The 15,019-nt window shown below is 65.7% G+C and overlaps 8 protein-coding genes across 8 annotated transcripts; 2 read left to right on the top strand and 6 right to left on the bottom strand.

Moving 5' to 3' along the window:
- Positions 1 to 43: 43 nt before the first annotated feature.
- Q8F55_001517 (uncharacterized protein) lies at positions 44 to 1,641 on the bottom strand (the record flags this gene model as incomplete). The annotated part of the gene is made up of 3 exons (XM_069350135.1): positions 44 to 602; positions 643 to 1,207; positions 1,248 to 1,641. 3 exons carry the CDS (start codon positions 1,639 to 1,641, stop codon positions 44 to 46), a joined length of 1,518 nt encoding a protein of 505 aa, XP_069213679.1.
- Positions 1,642 to 2,990: 1,349 nt separating this feature from the next.
- On the top strand, positions 2,991 to 3,710 carry Q8F55_001518 (uncharacterized protein; the record flags this gene model as incomplete). The annotated part of the gene is made up of 3 exons (XM_069350136.1): positions 2,991 to 3,210; positions 3,260 to 3,564; positions 3,618 to 3,710. The coding sequence occupies 3 exons, from the start codon at positions 2,991 to 2,993 to the stop codon at positions 3,708 to 3,710; spliced, it is 618 nt and encodes a 205-aa protein (XP_069213680.1).
- Positions 3,711 to 4,053: 343 nt separating this feature from the next.
- DCR2_2 (Phosphatase dcr2) lies at positions 4,054 to 5,311 on the bottom strand (the record flags this gene model as incomplete). Its single annotated transcript, XM_069350137.1, has 2 exons — positions 4,054 to 5,070; positions 5,108 to 5,311. 2 exons carry the CDS (start codon positions 5,309 to 5,311, stop codon positions 4,054 to 4,056), a joined length of 1,221 nt encoding a protein of 406 aa, XP_069213681.1.
- A 405-nt stretch (positions 5,312 to 5,716) lies between these two features.
- Positions 5,717 to 6,818, bottom strand: Q8F55_001520 (uncharacterized protein; the record flags this gene model as incomplete). Its single annotated transcript, XM_069350138.1, has 3 exons — positions 5,717 to 6,083; positions 6,115 to 6,594; positions 6,712 to 6,818. 3 exons carry the CDS (start codon positions 6,816 to 6,818, stop codon positions 5,717 to 5,719), a joined length of 954 nt encoding a protein of 317 aa, XP_069213682.1.
- A 551-nt stretch (positions 6,819 to 7,369) lies between these two features.
- Q8F55_001521 (uncharacterized protein) lies at positions 7,370 to 7,691 on the bottom strand (the record flags this gene model as incomplete). The annotated part of the gene is made up of 2 exons (XM_069350139.1): positions 7,370 to 7,569; positions 7,670 to 7,691. 2 exons carry the CDS (start codon positions 7,689 to 7,691, stop codon positions 7,370 to 7,372), a joined length of 222 nt encoding a protein of 73 aa, XP_069213683.1.
- A 371-nt stretch (positions 7,692 to 8,062) lies between these two features.
- Positions 8,063 to 8,825, bottom strand: Q8F55_001522 (uncharacterized protein; the record flags this gene model as incomplete). Its single annotated transcript, XM_069350140.1, has 5 exons — positions 8,063 to 8,167; positions 8,204 to 8,385; positions 8,418 to 8,543; positions 8,577 to 8,658; positions 8,694 to 8,825. The coding sequence occupies 5 exons, from the start codon at positions 8,823 to 8,825 to the stop codon at positions 8,063 to 8,065; spliced, it is 627 nt and encodes a 208-aa protein (XP_069213684.1).
- Positions 8,826 to 11,123: 2,298 nt separating this feature from the next.
- Positions 11,124 to 12,395, top strand: CYS3 (cystathionine gamma-lyase cys3; the record flags this gene model as incomplete). Its single annotated transcript, XM_069350141.1, has 1 exon — positions 11,124 to 12,395. One exon carries the CDS (start codon positions 11,124 to 11,126, stop codon positions 12,393 to 12,395), a length of 1,272 nt encoding a protein of 423 aa, XP_069213685.1.
- Positions 12,396 to 13,145: 750 nt separating this feature from the next.
- Positions 13,146 to 14,835, bottom strand: Q8F55_001524 (uncharacterized protein; the record flags this gene model as incomplete). The annotated part of the gene is made up of 6 exons (XM_069350142.1): positions 13,146 to 13,444; positions 13,492 to 13,793; positions 13,877 to 14,151; positions 14,330 to 14,464; positions 14,584 to 14,714; positions 14,754 to 14,835. 6 exons carry the CDS (start codon positions 14,833 to 14,835, stop codon positions 13,146 to 13,148), a joined length of 1,224 nt encoding a protein of 407 aa, XP_069213686.1.
- Between the last annotated feature and the right edge of the window lie 184 nt (positions 14,836 to 15,019).

The raw sequence follows: 15,019 nt of genomic DNA on the forward strand, positions 1-15,019 counted from the left end.
ATGATAACCCCCGCTTCCTTCATTGATGCTACTCATCTTTCTCCTAGTCCGTGTCGTCGTCCCTCCCCTTCTCTTCAGCTGTCTCCTTATTCTCATTCACCTTCACCTCCTTCAACTCATCGTCGTCGTCCTTCTCCTCCTTCTCCTCCTTCTCCTCCTTCTCCTCCTTCTCCTCCTCCTCTTCCTCGTTGGCAATTGCTGGGCTATGGCCAACAAGATCTGGGTGGGCTGCCGAGAAAGCCTCCCAGTCCCTCTGGAGCTGTTTGAGCCGCTCATTGTCACTGTGCCTCAAACGCGCCCTTGCCATCCACTCGTCCAGAGTAGCAGGCGGATCGACCAGCGTCCCCGTGAATGCCTCTTCCATCCCCAACAGCCCGTCGAGGTTCAGCGGTGAATGGAAGCTCTCAGACAGGAGCTGATTGAGGCGGCTATACTTCGCACAGCCCTTGATCACACTTGCCAGGTCGTGGCGTCCTCGAGACTCGAACTCCTCGACCAACATGTCCTGATGGATACCCAGGGTATTGGGCCGCCAGTCCCTATAGCTGCCAAGAAGGAAGGTCGGTGTCGCGAATGCCTCTTCGAAGGGGCACGTGTACGCGCTGGACGTGCTGTCAGATGTCGACGCTCACTCTCACTTACAACTCCCAGTCGACGATCGCCGAAAGGCTCCCATCCTCATGGGTGAGGATGCAGCCGAGGTTCTGATCTCCGTGCCGGATGTAGGTCGGGCCCGAGCGGCCCATCTCCTCACACGCTTGGACAAGTGCGCGTACCTCCAGAAGAGTGAGATACATCAGAACAGGCTGGGCCGGTCGGGGAGGTTGGACCCATTGCGACGCAAACCACTTGTACTTTCCGTTCTCGATCAGGTGGAGCAAGCAGTCAATCTTGGCCGTCTTGGCCTCGCGGTTCGTTTTGAATGGCCCGAGGGGAGGAGACGACCGGTAGTGGGCTTCGTATGACAGCATTGGGCCGACATAAACTTGGAGTGGCTGGTTGGCGGTGGGGGTAGCTGTGGCAGATGGGTAAAGGGAGCCGACGCCTTCGAACGATTGCGAGGAGAGGGAGACGTAGAGCGAGGCGAGGTCGCGGATGGTCGTGCGGATCTTGGGTTTGTCATACTCTCCATTGTGGCCCCAGAGGTGGGCCGGACGGGAGCCACTGGCATGGTCAACAAAGAATGAGATGTCGGCAAGCGGCCATGCTGGGGCGTTAATATCAGCTCTTCTTCGATAACCACTCACAACCTGCGTCCATCCTCCAAGCGTCTGGGATGAAACTAGGTGCCACGCGGTGGGCAGTCTTCATAGTTGCGTAATCGCTTGCGCTGTACAGACGGCTCAAAGCATCCGAGATGGTGAAATCCCACCGGGGAATGCGCACACGGAGAAGCACTTGATGACCAGAGTCGAACTCGAGCGGCGTGTGTGCGTTGAATCCACCCCGCTTCCAGTTCAAAATCTTGGTCTCAGGATCGAAGACAGGCAGCTGGATGTGGGCAGAGCGCTCAGAGGGTCGAATAGACAAGGCGAACGATTCAAGAACGGACGAGGACTCGGCGATCTGGGACACGACGCTATCCACCTGCGGGGCCGGGGATTTCAGTACGCTGCTTGCCCCAGCTGGTCCGGCGGACATACGTCGATATCATTACGCTTGCTCAGCTGAGTTCATGGTCAGTATCGCGTTTAGGCGAGTCGGCTACCCACCAGGAGATCTGGATTTGAGCAGTTGTGGTCGACGCGTCGGATATGGTCTGCACAAAACGGAAGACCACACCAGGAGCAGATGCCTCGAGTCGAGTCGGCACTCGGTAAGGCGTCGCAGGTGGTATCGTCGTCACACTGGAACATGCACTTCTCCCCTTGGTAAGGGGGCGAAGCGGACATGTGGGGGAGGTGGTGGGGGCTCGGAGATGTGTCGGTAGGTGAGGAAGCTGGCAAGTCAAGCGGTATGATGGAGAAACGATGAGCGCTACTGGAGAATGGAGGAGGACGGCACGAGTCGCGGCAGAGGTCGATGCGGCGGCGACGCCAAACTTGTTGACCGCCGCAAGAGGTAAGGTGAGTGTGCCGCGTGTGTCAGTGTGTGAGGAGGACAGCGCTGTCTCTCTGCCTGCCCACCCCGCGAGTCAATCACAATCAGTGCTGTTAGCATGTGAGACGGCTTGAAGACAGCTAGGTGCCGGTGGCGTTGTCCAGTGCCATCGAAATGCTTACAGTCCTATCTGCTCGCCATTGTCGTGGGCGAGCGTCGAGCCATCCGCACCGCCGTAACCAGGCGGTTCGTGCCGCCCATAGCGAGCTTCGACCGGCAAGAAGACATCTGCGCACAACCAGTGCGTGTTGTGCTTCTGCAGTGCTTGCCTCGGTACTGGCAATGACGACGTGCTGTGCCCGTAGCCATGCCTGCCTGGCATTTGTGGTAAGACATGATGAGTGGTACTTGCAATCGGTCGTGTGCAATGTGTCAACCTGGCCGGGTCGGCCCAGGCGTCGGCGCCGAGCCCAGCCGGCGGCGCGGGCACCTCGACACCTCACCGCGCGCCCACGTGTCCGCGCCGTGATCTACAGCGCGTCGACGCTGCGGCGTTTGCCCGCGCGCGTCAGCAGCATATCGCGCATGTGCAGCAGCGCGGCGGTGCTCGCTTCGGCGGCGGCGGCTCGGCGGCGGCGGTGCAAAAAGCGGGCCGAAGGCGGCAAAGGCACGGACCCTTCCCTCGGCCACTGCTCAGTCCGCGCGCCGAGCCGATTTTAGCGACGGCAGCGGCGACGGTGCACTGCATGACGACGACGACGCGGTGCGCGCGGTGCGGGCTGGCCGCGCGCGTCGGGCTCGCGTCGGCCTCGCGTAGTATAAGTAGGCACATCCGCAGTTTGCTCCTTCACTCATTCCACCACAACATCCTCGAGGTCGCGATCCACTTCGCCCATCACACCCTCAACACTTTTCACTCCGCTCCCTCTCCCCACGCCCACACCCGCACCATGGCCCCAGGCTACATCTTCTCGGACGGCCCCAAGGCGCTCAACCCCGTCCACCCGCCCATCGGCGTCTTCCCCGGCTTTGTCGCGCAGCAGCCAACGACTCTCGTCCTCAAGGAAAAGGTGCTCAGCTGGTCGGGCGACGACTTTGGCGTAAAGGACCAGCACGGCAATGTCATTGTGCGCGTCGGCGGCAAGGTCATGTCGCTGCGCCAGCGCAAGGGTGAGTGGGCCGGGTGCATGGGCACGAGGTCAGCTACTGACGGCCCCAGTCATCACCGACGCCAGCGGGCAGACCCTCTTCGTGCTCAAGGACAAGATCATCACGTTCCTCAAGAAGATGATTGGCGAGGACGCCGACGGCAAGCAGCTGTTCGAGGTGCACCACAAGCTCGGCATCAAGACAAAGGTCGAGGTCATGTTCAACAACTACTCGACCAAGGCGCCGATGAAGCTCACGCTCAAGGGCGACATGTGGGGCGGCAACGCCGACATCATCGCCGAGGACGGGCAGGTCGTCGCGCAGATCCACCGCGACTTGTGGAACAAGAAGGAGTTTTTCGCCGACAAGCAGACTGTGAGTGGGGTGGGGGTGGGGGTGGGGGTTTGGGCAGCGCTGATACGCCGCAGTACTACGTCTGGGTGCCTCCTGGAGTCGACCTGGCGCTCATCTCGGCCGTGTGCATTGCGTTCGACGAGATCACCAATGAGCGCAACCACTAGAGGGGGTGCTGGACGAGGTTAACGACGCGGACTAGACTGGAGCTGCGGCTGCCGCACATAGACACACTTGTACTCTGCCATTCTGTATGTAGCATATCATGGGAGCTTGACTGAATCACATCTTAGGGGACTGCCCTGCTGAACTCTTGACTTGTCTTGCTGGCTGACACTCTGACTGGAAGGGAGGTCGGCACCTGGACTCTGCACAGCTCACCGGCGCCGTGGGCCACCGTGTCGTACGAGGCCACCCGAGCGGGCACTGACTCGAACCGTCATCAGAACGCAGTACACAAACTCAAGTCCATGTCTATTAAACGGCTACGGCCTGAAAGAAACGACACCCCTAGAACGACGACGGCGCCGGGTCGGCCGTGTTAACCAGCGTCGTGTTCCCATCCACGACCAGCAGGTTGGTGTTCTGCGTGGTATGATCCTCGAGCCTGATCCAGCTACGCACGTTGGCGAGCTTCCCGTCCTTGGCAAGGTGCGCCTCGAACACGCGGCTCCCACGGGGGAGGTCACCGTACCCGCCGTACCCCGTATGCCGGCCATAGCAGTAAGTGTACGGCCCGACGGCCGGCGTGCGCCCACACCAGTCGTTGAGGTGGTCGTGCCCCGCCGTGAGGGCGATGAGGCCCTGCCCGTCCGCCCCTCCGAGGGTGCCGCTCACCGCCGCCCAGAACGGGCCGTCGCCCGCGCTCTGCCAGTACCCCGCCTTCCTCCCCTGGTTGGTCGTCGGCTCCCCCCTCAGCCCTGGGTGCTCCCCCGGGTTGAGGCCGACCTCGGCGAGGTTGATGGTCAGCGCCGCCGTGGGCGGGATGTGCACGAACGCGAGGGATTTCGGCAGGGCCCCCCACTTGGCCTTCATCGCGTCGGCCGTCTCGTTGAGCCAGCGCGCAGAGGCCTGGTGCACCCAGTCCTCGGTCATCCACGGCTCGTCGATGATCCAGAACTTGCCGCTGGAGAACACGCCGCTCCGGGAATCGAAGAACCAGAGCAGGAGGGACGGGGTGGTGGCCGCCGCGTCGGCGTACACCGGGATGTAGTAGTTGAACGCGCCGCGCGGGTCGGGGCTGCTGGCAGGGTTGCGCTGCGTCCAGCTCAGGTGCTTGGCGGCGGCGTACGTGCTCTCGTGTTGAAAGCTCAGGATGTGGCTGATGTTGTAGCTCTCGTCGTGGTTGCCGTACACTGTGGCAAAGGGCGTGTTGGCTTTCAAGGCCGGGGAGAAGGCCCAGTCGAGGTAGGTGGTCACGTTGTCGTAGAGCGCCGACTCGCCGTTGATCTGGTCCCCGCCGTAGACGATGAACTGGGGGTGCTCGTCGGCCAGGACGCCGTCCATGACCCCGATGGATTTCTGGCCCTGCGGTCGTCAGCACCGTGGCGCCACCCCGACCCACCCGAACATCCCCCTCGGGCCAGTACTCATAAAACAGCCCCCGCTCAGCAAAGTGCAGGTCGGTAAAGTGCACGAGCTTGAACTTGCCGTCGGGGGAGAAGGTGAGGCGCCAGCCATCGGGGTACGGGTTGAGGTCGTCGCGCGGGGTCGGGGCGGCGGCGGCGGCGGCGGCCGCGCCAAGGAGGAGGAGGGGGAGGGCGAGCATTTGGGTGCGGGGCTGGGGGGGCTCACATCCACCCCGGCCCTCCTCTTATACAGCGCAGGCCATCGCACGTTGTTGACATCGGCGCAAGCAGCGCGCCGTCGCGCTCGTCATCGTCATCTCGGCCAACTCTCGGCCAAATGCCACTAACCGCGCCAACACGCGCCAACGCGCTCGCCCGGCGCCAAACGCGTCGCGATATCCACCACTCGCCCACACGTGCCCCGCCCGGCGGCATGCACCCACCCTCGGCGTCTTGTCTGGTCGCCAGTTATCTGGCGTGTACGAATCGGTCAGTAGGTGATGGGCCCGATCACCGTGGGCCGAGGGCTCGATCGCCGCGAACGTGCTTGGAAAAGTGGCATCGTGTACGGCCTACATGTTTGTTTCGTACTCGTTCTCTGGCCCTTACGGCGCCGAGGAGGCCAACGCCTCGGGCTCGGCGACGAGCGCGCCGCCGAGTACGCGCCCCGCCTCGCCCGGCGCGAAGACCCACGCGAGCCCCTTGCCCTCGACCATGTCGCCGAACGTGCCAGCCCTCACCCCCTCCCTCCGCGCGCGGAGGAGGACCAGCCCAGCGAGGCCGAGGAGGAGGCCGAGGACGTCGGCACACAGCCAGCCGAGGACCAGCGCGGCCGTGTGCACTGAGGCGGGGGTGCAGCCCTCGGGCGGGGGGCAGGCGCTGAGGTATCCCATCGCACAGAGGCCAGTGAGCGCGAGGTCGGCTAGCACGGCGGTCTCGGTGCGAAGCGAGGTGCGTGGGCGGAGCGCGAGGCTGGGGTCAGCTGCGTGCTGGGTAGACTCACGCGAGTATCGCGCCGGCGGAGAGCGCCGCCCAGCCGCCTACCAGGAGGGAGGGGAGTGCACCGCCCCACGCCGCGCGGACGGCGGCGAGGGTTAGGGTGGCGAGCGCCGTGGCGAGGGCGAAGGCGTAGCCTACCACCCGGACGAGGCCGGGGGCGACGCGCGGGGGCTTCGAGATCGCGTCGGTCTCTGCGAGGTGTACGGGCTGCGACGCGGCCAGCGCGCGGGGCAGGGACTCGGTCCACACCCCGCGACCGAGCGCGCGGGGACGGTACGCGCCCCAGAGGGCGATGGCGAAGAGGTACGACGTGCTGTCGACCCCGAACGCTGCGACGAGGTGCGTCGCGAACCCAAGCGACTTGAGGCCTGCCTGGGAGGGGAGGTGGCTCTGAAGCGCGTACACGGCGCCAAAGCCGCTCGCAAAGGCGCCGAGCAGGGCGCCGAGCTCGGCCCAGAGCGGGGGCGAGCGGGGCGCGAGGTAGCTGCGCGTCAGCTGTGTATTGGCAGGGCCTCACAACGCCGCGAGGAGGAGCAGGCACGACGCGGCCCAGTCGAGCACGAGGATGGGATACCACACCCCCCTGGCCCCGGCTGCCAACCACTTGTCTAGTAGGATGGCGGAGAGCACTAGGCTCGTGGCTAGGAGGAGGGCGAGGATGGTGTACAGTGCCGCTCGGGCGCGGAGGAGGGCGGTGGCGAGCTTCATCGCTGTCGTGGTTGGTCGGTTGGTGCCCTGTTGGGGGTGGGGGAGGTGAGTTTTATACGCAGCCGCTCGCCACCTCAGATCCACCCGCACACCGTGCCGGCCTTCCCACAGGCCACGAGGGTGTGATAGCGAGCACCGAACCGAAGTGATACCCACCTGGCCTCGCCGCTCGGTCCGATAAGATGGCCTGGTGCCACACGCGCGTCCCGCCGGGTGACCCGTCTGCTTCCGCTCGGAGCGAGTGTCGCGGGCGGGCCATGGGTCTGGACTGCGCCGTCGTCGCCGTTCTTGGCGCGGCGTGTAGCGAGCCGCGAGCCGAGCTGCATGCTGCGTGGGCCGTCGCTGCCTGCGTGCTTGCGTTGGCTGTTGCGATACATGGCGACGGGGCAGGCGTCGAGCTGTAGGAAGTGCTTGGGCGAGGCGACGCTGGGCACGCAGCACGCCGCCAAGCCCGCTAGCCTTCTCACACATGCATGCTTCTGAACACTACTTGTCCCCTCTCGCCGTCATCCTACTCCCCCCTCTTGCTCGCGCTTGCGCGCGACCACGGCCTACAGCGACCTCGGCTCGCTCCGCGGACTAAGGCTCACATCCGCCGCGTCGCTGCCCTTGCGCCCGAGCAGGTGGATGAGGCTCTTGGCCTCCTTGTTCTCGTCGGGGTTCCACGGCTCGAGGCCGTACGATGCGCAAAAGGCCGTCCAGCCGCCGTGCGACTTGACAATGTCGCGCTCGGCGGGGGAGAGGGGCGGGGCTGGCGTAAGCGAGCGACCGAGCGGAGCGAGGGCGCGGGTGGCGAGGTGGCTGGCGGAGGGGACGGGGGCGGGGCTGGGCCCGAGGTCACGAGCACTCACCGAGGCCGTCTGAAGCTGGCATGATGTCTTGGGTGTCGTGAGTGTCGTTGCGTTGTCGAAGGGCAGAGTGCAACGTTGAGATGGAGCACGCGTGCCGCGCGCCGCTTTGCTGTTGGGGCCAGAATGGGGGGCACATGTGGGCGACGCTGGCGGGCGGGTGGCGAATGGTGATGTCATTGCGCGTGGCATACATGAGGGTGGCACGTGGCGACCCCATCGCAGCGAGTATATACCAGCTACCTCGCAGTACGGCTCTTCTGCATGCATGCATGGCCTGCAGCACTGGTTGCGAGAGCAGTCGGCCGCGTCCCATGTGCGCACCGCGCCGCCGCCGCTGCAAGTATGTACATAGATATCTCCGCGCCAATCTATCAAAGTGTCCCCCGCCTCCGCTTAGTGCTTGCGCCGCGCGCTCCTCTGCTCCTTGATCATGTCCACAGCCACGCAGATGCCCGTAATCAGCGCGACGTCGACGCCCTGCGCAATCCAGATATAGTACTGCCCGTCAGCCCCACCCCCCTACCCGCGACCCACGCTCTCGTTGTTCTTGACAATGTCGTTCTTTGTGAACAGCTGCCTGTCGATCTGGGCGAGCACGCGCCCGTCGGGGAGCACGACGTCGGCCTTGGAGCCAAACTTGTCGCCGCGGACATGGACCGTCGCACCCGCCTTGCTCTGCACGTCCTTGAAGCTGACCTCGTAGTGGCGCGACAGGACTGGGGTCAGCGACAACAGAGGCCGGACTCACGCTTGAACTTGCCCTGCACGTTGAAGAGCTCGGTGCCGCCCGCGTCGTCGGCCACGACGTGCCCCTGTATCGTGGCGAGGTTGCAGCGCAGCTTGAGCAGCGGGTTGCCCTCGGCGTCGTTGATCTCTGCGGTGTGAGCGGCGTCGCCACCAGACTAACCGGTCCGCCGCTTGACGCTCCACGCCTTGTCGGTGAAGCGGAGCACGACGTCGCCGTTACCCTTGCGGATCGGGCTGTCGGTCTGCGCCGTCAGCGAGCCCAAGCCGCCCCACGCACGTCCGACACGGTCAACAGCTTGTCGCGCAGGTAGATGACCGTCGGCTCGCGCGCAATGTACCCCGGCAGCACGCCGACGCTCGGGTCGATGGGCAGCAGCTCGCGTGCCCCTGCGGGCTTGTAGTCTGCCATTTGGTGAGGGGGGATGGGCGATGTGAGAAGGGAGAAGCAGCTAGTTATCGTCGCGTTGGCATGGCGTGCTGGGCCGTCGTCTGGCCGCGTCTCGCGCGCGCCCGTTGCCCGTTGCTGTCGTGTCTCGCCTCGTCTGACCGAGGATTGCTGGGTGGAATGTGAGTCGGCGTGAGTTGCTGCGCAGGCGTGACGTAATGGTCGCGAGGTGCAGGCCTGCCGCCGGGCTCGCTGCAGCTCGATGCATGCTAGCGGCGAGCGCGCATGCTAGCGGCCAAGCGTGTCGAGCGCATGCAGCATGCATCCCGCATGTCGCATGCCGGGTCAGCGACTCTGCGACTGCCACGCGCATCTCGTCAGCGATCTGATCTGGCTCATCTCTTCGTTGTGGCGATGATCGACCGCACCGCCACGATGCGGGTGGTGCCAACAACGCCGGTGCGCACAACGCCCGAGCCTGGGCCAGGCTGGTCGAGCTTGTCCTCAGCAGTGTGTGCTCGACACGCGTGCTTGGTTGGCCAGAGGGCGGCGCGGCGCCGGGCGTGTTGGCCGTCTTCGGACCCTGACGAGCGACGGCGAGATGGGGCCAGGGCGCGTGGCCATCTGCTTGGAATCGAGGCGCAGGTCGATGGCCTCTGAGCGAGCATGCTCGAGTGGCGGGCTGGCTGGTGGGGCGGGAGGATGCTCGCGCGATACTCGCCGGTCAGCGGTCAGCAGAGACGACGTCGCGAGCCGTGTCCCCTCTGCCCATCCCTGCCATAGCGCCTTCAGCAGATCAAGCTCTCAAGCACATCAGGCTCACTCACGTCTGCGCCAAGAGGCCGAGCTGAGTCGCCGATACGCATACGTCAGGCCAGCGGCCATGACGTCGGGATGTCGAGCGAGAGTCGGGCGAGCGCTTTGTAAGGCCGTTTGGGCGTAAGGTTGATTAGTCAGCAGTTGGCCGAGCGGTCGTCGCCGTCAGTTGTCAGGATTCGTCGAACGTGCTGGCTACAGTGCATGGCGAGCTCGCTGCGGTGCGGCAGTGCATGGCGCTCGCTGCCGCTCGCTCGTAGCAGTGTGCTGGGCGTGGTGGCGCAGCTTGGCACTTGGTGTTGGGGATGCTCGCGGGTGACAAGTCTTCTGGGGAGTCTTCTGCGGAGGGCGTCGACGGGCAACGGGTGGCGACTGCATCTGCACGCACGCCCACGCCCCGCGCGTCACCGCCCTCCCCACTGCATGCTGCTGCCCCACATCACTGAGATAACGCCCGCGGCGTGCATCGTGCAGCGTGATAACGCTGTCCCGAAGACAAGCCTGCATCTATCACGCACTCTGACGGTCATTCGGAATTGGCTGATTCATAGCCGAGGCCATTTGCTCGGGGTTATCAACACGACGTGTTTCGGCTATGATGCGCGGGCGGGTGGGCAGCAGCGGCGCCTCGAGCACTCTCCCGCAAGAGGCAAGGTCGTGTTGTGCTGCTGCTCCCCCGCATGCCCCCGCCGCACCGGGCAAGGCGCGACGACACACACTGGTGTCACTGTTCGTGCTCGCTGTGGAGCCGTTGCGTGTCGCTCCTGCCGCGCCCGCCCGCGTGATGGCCACACGCCGTCAATTTCAAAGATGGTGTGCGTGGGTGCGTGAGCTCCGGCCAGCGCGGGGCTGTCGCCACCGCAGAGGTCATGGGACGCGGCGGTGTGCACATTGTGCAGGCTGCTGTGCATGCATGCAAAGGAGGGCAAAAGCTGCAGAGCAACACCTCCGGCCAGCGGGCCCGGGTCGCCGGATTGGGGAGGGGAGGGGAGGGGCTCGGAGTGTCCGGGAGCCGCGAGCCCCGAGACACTGAAAAACTGCAGCCAGCCCCGCGCCGGCTCGGGTTTCTCGACGCGTCTGGCGTCATACGCCTTGGTGGCGGGGGCAAGCGAGCAGTCAGCCTCAGGGGTGCTGCTGACTCTGCTTGCGGGAGGTAGCCGAAGCAGGCGAGGCGGCGTGCGTGCGGCTCTGCTCGCTTCGGGATGTCGCAAGGCGGAGGGAGGGCAGGAAAAAGGGCAAAAAATGCGTCAGAGGCAGTTCCCCCGAGCAAGGTCAAAGTGGCACTTTGGCAAATTGTTTCTGAGCACGCAACCGATTCCACAAATGTTGACAGAGCAAGTGACGACGCGGGATGCATATAACTGCGGCGGTGGTGGGTCAGTCGGGCGTCCAGCATCTCGCACGCACCCAACGGTAGCACTCGCCACCTCTAGCATCGGCCACGGCATATAACCAGCGACACGCACCCCTGCATCTCTCCCAGCTACCCCACCCCACGCTATCACAATGCCCTCCGGTGACCTCCCCTCCGCGCCCGCGCCCGCCGCCGCCCCGGTCGCTGCCCAGCCCGCCCCCGCCCTCTTCGCCCCGCACACCGACTTCACGCACGAGCACTACGGCTTCGGCACGCTCGCGATCCACGCCGGCGCCAACCCTGACCCCGTGACGGGCGCCGTCATCCCCGCGCTCTCGCTCTCGACGACATACAAGCAGCGCGCCGTCGGCGACTTTGCGTACGAGTACAGCCGCAGCGCCAACCCGAACCGCGACAACCTCGAGGCTGCGATCGCCGCGCTCGAGCACGGCAAGCACGGCTTTGCGTTCTCGTCCGGCTCGGCGACGACCGCGACCGTCCTCAACATCCTCAAGCCCGGAGCCCACATCATCTCGGTCAACGACGTGTACGGCGGCACGCACCGCTACCTGTCCAAGGTTGCCGGGAGCGTCGGCGTCGACGTGAGCTTTGTCAACCTCGAGGACGCGGGCAACCTCGCCGGCGCGATCACGCCCAACACCCAGCTCGTGTGGATCGAGACGCCGACCAACCCGACGCTCAAGCTCGTCGACATTGCGGCCGTCAGCGCCATTGCGCACGCGCACAACCTCATCGTTGTCGTCGACAACACTTTCCTCTCGCCATACTTCCAGACCCCGCTCGACCTCGGCGCCGACCTCGTCGTGCACTCGGCGACAAAGTACATCAACGGCCACTCGGACGTCGTGCTCGGCCTCGCGGCGACGTCGAACGACGAGCTCGCCGGCCGCATCCGCTTCCTCCAGAACGCGATCGGCGCCATCCCCTCCCCCTTCGACTGCTACCAGACCCAGCGCGGCCTCAAGACGCTGCACCTCCGCATGAGGCAGCACGGCGTCAACGGCCAGGCCGTGGCCGAGTTCCTCGCGCAGCACGAGGGCGTCGAGAGCGTCATCTACCCCGGCCTCGAGAGCCACCCGCAGCACGAGCTCGCCAAGCGCCAGCAGCGCGGCTTTGGCGGCATGGTCGCGTTCCGTATCCGCGGAGACACCAACACTGCCGACCGCTTCCTCCAGCGCACGCACCTCTTCACGCTGGCCGAGTCGCTCGGCGGCGTCGAGAGCCTGTCCGAGCTCCCCGCGCGCATGACCCACGCCGGCATCCCCGCCGACCAGCGCGCCGCCCTCGGCATCACCGACAACCTCGTCCGTCTTTCGGTTGGTGTCGAGGAGACGGCCGACATCATCGCCGACCTCGACCAGGCCATCCGCTCGGCCGTCAAGGACAACTTCTACCACAAGTAATCGCATCTTCCCATATGGGACTTATGGCTTCGGCTGCTGGAGCGCCGCTGCCGAGAACTCCGTGGGGGTATCCCCTCACGTCGCCGGGCAACTTCTCGGATGTGTATTAATGGCATTCTCGCATAGACCAACCATAGACAGGGGAGGTGTGTACCATAGCAACATCATGCATATTACAATGACAAGGAAGCCGGGCCGCCGAGACACCGAGCGCAGCGAGGTGGCGAGGGTGTGTGGGGGTGGGGGTGGACGTGAAATGCAGTGGCGAGAGAGTGTGTGGGCGTCGGCGTGAGAGGTGGGCGGCGAGACCGGTGTGAACGAGGTGGGGCCGTTACCGTGCCGACCCCCCCAGCCGCACGCATTGGCGACAGGTCATTCCTTGGGGCAGGCATCATGAGCAATGCGTCGAAGCCATTCGGAGAACATGAGCGCACGCCGCCGTCACCTGTTGCCTCACCGTGACCAGCAACTTGGCCGCCACGGCCATCTCCGCGGCTTCTCCCCCGCGGCCAGCCTCGGCCCAAGTGGCACTCGCACATCGCCGACCGGCGGCGCGTTACGAGGTCGTGAGCTGAGGCTGCAATACCAACCGACCGCGCATTTGCCAACACATCTGCAATGCATCCCGAACCGCCGCCGCCGTGGCGGTGGCGGCAGGTGCAGCCTATCAAGATCTTCAACCCTGCGGGGCCGCCGGTCCTTGGCCCCCGCGCCGCCGGCTCTTGGCGCCCCCGCTGCCCCCGCCGCCGCCTACAACTCGTCGCGCTCCGCCTTGGCCGCCGCCGCCGCCCTCTCCTTGGCAATTTTGGCCTTGAGCCCCGCGTTCAGCACGCCCTTCTTGCTGGCCGGGATCGGGCCGTCCTTGGACGTCATGAGCGCGAGGAACTCCATGGCCAGGTCGGCGGCCGCCATGGTCGTGAGCTCGGCGTTGGTGTCGTACGCGGGCGAGACTTCGACAATGTCGGCGCCGACAATGTTGAGCCCGTGCAGGCCGCGCACGATGCGCTTGACCTCGCGCGTGGTCCAGCCGCCGGACTCGGGCGTGCCGGCTGGAGGTGTGAGCATCTACCGCTGTCGCTCCGCTCCGCCCACTCACTCGCAGGCGCCATCGACGGGTCGATCGTGTCAATGTCGAAGGACAGGTACACTGGCCCGTTGCCCAGCCGCTTCTTGAGCGCGCTGGCCACGCCCTCGGCCCCGAGCTCGTCGATGTCGTCGGTAGAGTAGACGCGGAAGCCGACCGCCTCGTCGTGCAGCAGGTCGGCCATGCTGCTCAGGCGCGTGCGGATGCCGGCGTGCGCAGACGTCGCGTTGTTGATGTACCCGAGCTCGTGGGCCTTCCAGAAGAACGTGCCGTGGGTCGTCTTGTGCTGCTCGGTGTGCGCGCCGCCGAGCTCGCTGGGGCGGGCGTCAGTGGCTCGCTCCTGTCTCCCCCCTCCCTCCGGCCCTTCCCCGTTCGCCACAGCGGGTCGGCAACTCACTGCCCGTTCCAAGTGTCCAAGTGCGCGTCAAAGTGCAGCACCGTAATCGGCCCATACACCTCGCTCAGCGCCCCAAGGATGGGCAGCACGATGGTGTGGTCGCCCCCGAGGGTGAGGATGCGCGGGTGCTCCTTGCCGTCCTTTGCGAGGTGGCGCGTGAAGCTGGCGTCGGGCGTGCTGACAGGCCGCGCCAGGAGGGTCTGGTACGCGACCTGCATCTCGTCGATGGCGAGGGCGGGGTCGTAGGGGGACACGGGGACGTCGTTGCAGTCGATCTGGGGGGTTAGCGGGCCGCGAGCGGAGCGAGCGTGGCCTGGCGGGGGGAGCGGCGAGGCGTGGGCGGGCAGGGCGCATGTCCGACGAGGCGGGCCAGGCCATCCGCCGACCCGGCCGCCGACTCCAGCTCGCGCCCCCGCCTCGCGCCTACGGCGCTCGGCGCGGCGCCGCACTCACAATCTCCAGCCCCGAGTCCTGCGCCGGGCTAAAGCCCCAGCCGTAGATGAACGACCTGGCGGGGCCGATGCGGCGCGAGCCGGTACGGATGCCGTGCGGGCCGAAGCGCGCTCCGGGGCGGTACGAGACGGTTGTCTGGGGGGTCAGCGGGTCTATCTCTCCGTTCGCTGGGATCGCGGAGCACTCGCTCGCGGCGAGGTCAAGCCCTCGGCCCAGCCCAGCCTCGCCTCGCGGCGAGGCCGCAGCCCACTTACATCAAACGGCATGCCCAGCACGGCGATGTCAAACCCCCGCCCCGGCTCGTCGAGGCACACGGCGTGCGGGAGGCGCCCGAAGCCCGCGACGCCGGAGAACGTCAGGTCGGGGGTACCGCCGTACTTTGCCTCTGCTGGTCAGCTGGCTCGAGGCTGCAGAGAGGACCCACGCCATGGCTCTTGCTCGAGCACGGCCTGCTCGGCGAGGGCGGGGAGCGCGGCGAGGAGGGCGAGGAGGGGGGTGAGGAGCATGATGCTTTCGGATGAGAATGGGGGAGTAGTTGATGTCGATGGCCCTATGCACAGATAAGAAGAGCCTGAAGAGGGTGAGGTGCGATGGGATGGAGCACGGCGGGGGTGGAGTCGAGCTCGCTCGCGCGCTCGCTCGCGGGTATTACCCAACCGCGCGCTTAAGTTTAACCGCGGCGCCTGTTGG

The sequence above is a fragment of the Vanrija albida genome (assembly GCF_041260175.1).
Source record: "Vanrija albida strain AlHP1 chromosome Unknown contig_1, whole genome shotgun sequence".
NCBI classification, from domain to species: Eukaryota; Fungi; Basidiomycota; class Tremellomycetes; order Trichosporonales; family Trichosporonaceae; genus Vanrija; species Vanrija albida.